General features: G+C 40.1%; 1 protein-coding gene across 1 annotated transcript in view; it reads left to right on the top strand.

Moving 5' to 3' along the window:
* The window catches only part of ap4e1 (adaptor related protein complex 4 epsilon 1 subunit), a 23,727-nt gene that overhangs the window by 1,800 nt on the left and 20,355 nt on the right, over positions 1-1,572 (top strand). The window contains 2 exon segments of the mRNA XM_015393754.1: positions 808-879; positions 967-1,090. Coding sequence (XP_015249240.1) covers positions 808-879; positions 967-1,090 — 196 coding nt within the window.

Here is a 1,572-nt window from a genome sequence, read left to right as displayed (position 1 = left end):
CAATATCATGCCTCTCTACTTTGCATGTTTTCTAAACTAAAACCAGGCTTTGATGGACTACTGTATAAAACCTGGAACTAAACGCTATTTCTGACATTTTGAATTTAAAAAGTTTCCTGGATGGAAGAGAAACGTCTTCAAACTTTGAAACAAAATCCAGATGATTGTTTTTCATTTTTTCGTTTTTCTTTCGGAATGACTGAGAATCTTCACCAACTTAGACTTTTAGATTTGTACAGATTTCGTCCAGATTTCGTTCAGTACATCTCTCAAGACATTTCAATCAGACTGAGTTATGATTTGCAGCTTTTCCCAACATTCAGTGATTTTTTTTTGTTTTCCTGTTTTATTCAACATTCAGCAGTCTGACAGTGGTGTTCTGCTGCTCCTGTGTTCAACGCCAGAGAGCGGCTTTGCTATATCTGCTGTGATCAGCGGGTAAAAAGTAGTTTGAATCTATTTTGAAGTGAGAAAGTCCTCCTGAAAACATGGTCTGTGCAGTCAGTTCCTCCAGATTACCATCCTGCCTTCAGATATCCTGCTGCTCTAGATACCTTTTGATGCGCCTTGATGCACGCCAACCATAGACTTTAACAGTAAATCTGCTGCTTCTGCTGCTCAAAGCGCGTCCGGTGTGAACGTAGCAGAAGGCTCAAACTTTTCATTTAACCCAAAAGCTTTTCTTAATGAATTCAAAATTATCGGTTAAATACAGAAGACACATTTAATTGGAAATAACAAACGCACTGATAAATGAAGGGGATTATCATCACACTATGTTACCTTTTCTTCTCTCGCTCTCTGCAGGAGGAAGAGAAACTTATCCAGCGGGAGCTTTTGCTGATTAAAGAACAAGTGTCTTCCCCTAACACCACTATGGTATTCGTTTGCTTGTTTTCCTGTCATCTTTTCCTCTACAGCTCAATCCTCTTTCTGAATTAGTTCCTTATTTCTGATCTGATTCAGAGGCAGATGAAGGAGATCATGGTGAGAGCGATCTACTGTGAAATGTTGGGCTACGGCGTCTCCTTCAGCTATATTCATGCCATTAAACTGGCTCAGCAAGGGAATGTTCTGGAGAAAAGAGTCGGTAAGTGTAAGAAAACCCTTCGTTATCCTGCTGATCAGGATATATATATTGTTTTGATGTTGCTGAGAATTTAACAGAAATAAAATCGATGGATATCCAACACCAGGTCTCTTATCATGCTAACCTCCATGTCTGAGATAGAGTTGCAGTAAGGTCAAAAATACCATCATCTTTTTAAATTTTTTTGGAGAAAAATTAGCATTACATTTCAGGAGCCCAGCCTGTCTTCAGATCCCTGCTGTGATTTTATTTTTGCATCGTTTACAATCACATTTAGGAAAACTTTCAGTGCTTGAGGACGGCTGAGGGGAATCTGGTTCAGCCTTGGGTCGGCTGCAGGAACACTGCTGCGCTGCTGCTCCGTTTCTGGGGCTGTTTAGGAACCGATCTAGAGAATAACTCATGCAGGACTTCTAACATGGGAGTATTTACATCGCATATTAGATAGCTACCCTATCCTTTCTTTGCCTGTAACTATGGCA

The sequence above is a fragment of the Cyprinodon variegatus genome, unplaced genomic scaffold (genome assembly GCF_000732505.1).
Source record: "Cyprinodon variegatus isolate N-32 unplaced genomic scaffold, C_variegatus-1.0 Scaffold656, whole genome shotgun sequence".
Lineage (NCBI taxonomy): Eukaryota > Metazoa > Chordata > Actinopteri > Cyprinodontiformes > Cyprinodontidae > Cyprinodon > Cyprinodon variegatus.
This window is presented reverse-complemented; position numbering and strand designations above follow the sequence as displayed.